This window comes from Plasmodium gaboni (genome assembly GCF_001602025.1).
Source record: "Plasmodium gaboni strain SY75 chromosome Unknown, whole genome shotgun sequence".
NCBI lineage: Eukaryota > Apicomplexa > Aconoidasida > Haemosporida > Plasmodiidae > Plasmodium > Plasmodium gaboni.
The window spans coordinates 1-702 of NW_017385601.1; the positions used below are offsets into that span (position 1 = coordinate 1).

General features: G+C 30.9%; 1 protein-coding gene across 1 annotated transcript; it reads left to right on the plus strand.

Annotated features, from left to right (window-relative positions):
* Positions 1–182: 182 nt before the first annotated feature.
* PGSY75_0045000 (putative EMP1-like protein) lies at positions 183–702 on the plus strand (the record flags this gene model as incomplete). Its single annotated transcript, XM_018783564.1, has 1 exon — positions 183–702. A coding segment is annotated over one exon (520 nt), but the record flags the coding sequence as incomplete, so codon positions are not given.

A 702-nucleotide genomic window follows, 5' to 3' on the forward strand; every position in this document is an offset into this window, starting at 1 on the left:
ATATATATATATACACAAACACATATCTATATATATATATATATATATATTTCCACATATTCATATATATATATATACCTATATATATATATATTACCACATATACATATATATACACCAACATATATACATATATATATTACCACATATTCATATATATATCCACTTGTTTTTTTTTGTAGAAAAAACCCAAAATTACCCGTCCTACCGATATATTTCGTATCCTTGAGATCCCGCAAAATGATAGTGGTATGCCAACATATAGATCAACCAATAAATATGTGCCGTATAAAAGTGGCCACTATGCTGGCAAAACATACATATACGTGGAAAACGACGACGACACGGACAACTACGTGGTTATATCTGATACCACGGACGTGACTTCGTCATCCGAAAGTGAGTATGAAGAAATAGATATGTATATGCCGCGTAGTCCTAAATACAAAACGTTGATCGAAGTGGTACTAAAACCAAACAGTAAAACACATGATGCAGAAAATACACATATAGATAATATAGTGGATACTACTCATATGCCCACCAATACACTTACAGATGAAAAATGGAATCGATTGAAAAACAAATTTCTATCGCAATATTTAGAACATATTGGACCTGATGTATCATTAAATAATGAGCTACAAAATGATGATATGTCAAAGGATACACACCCTAATACTGTGGATGTTAATAATGTTG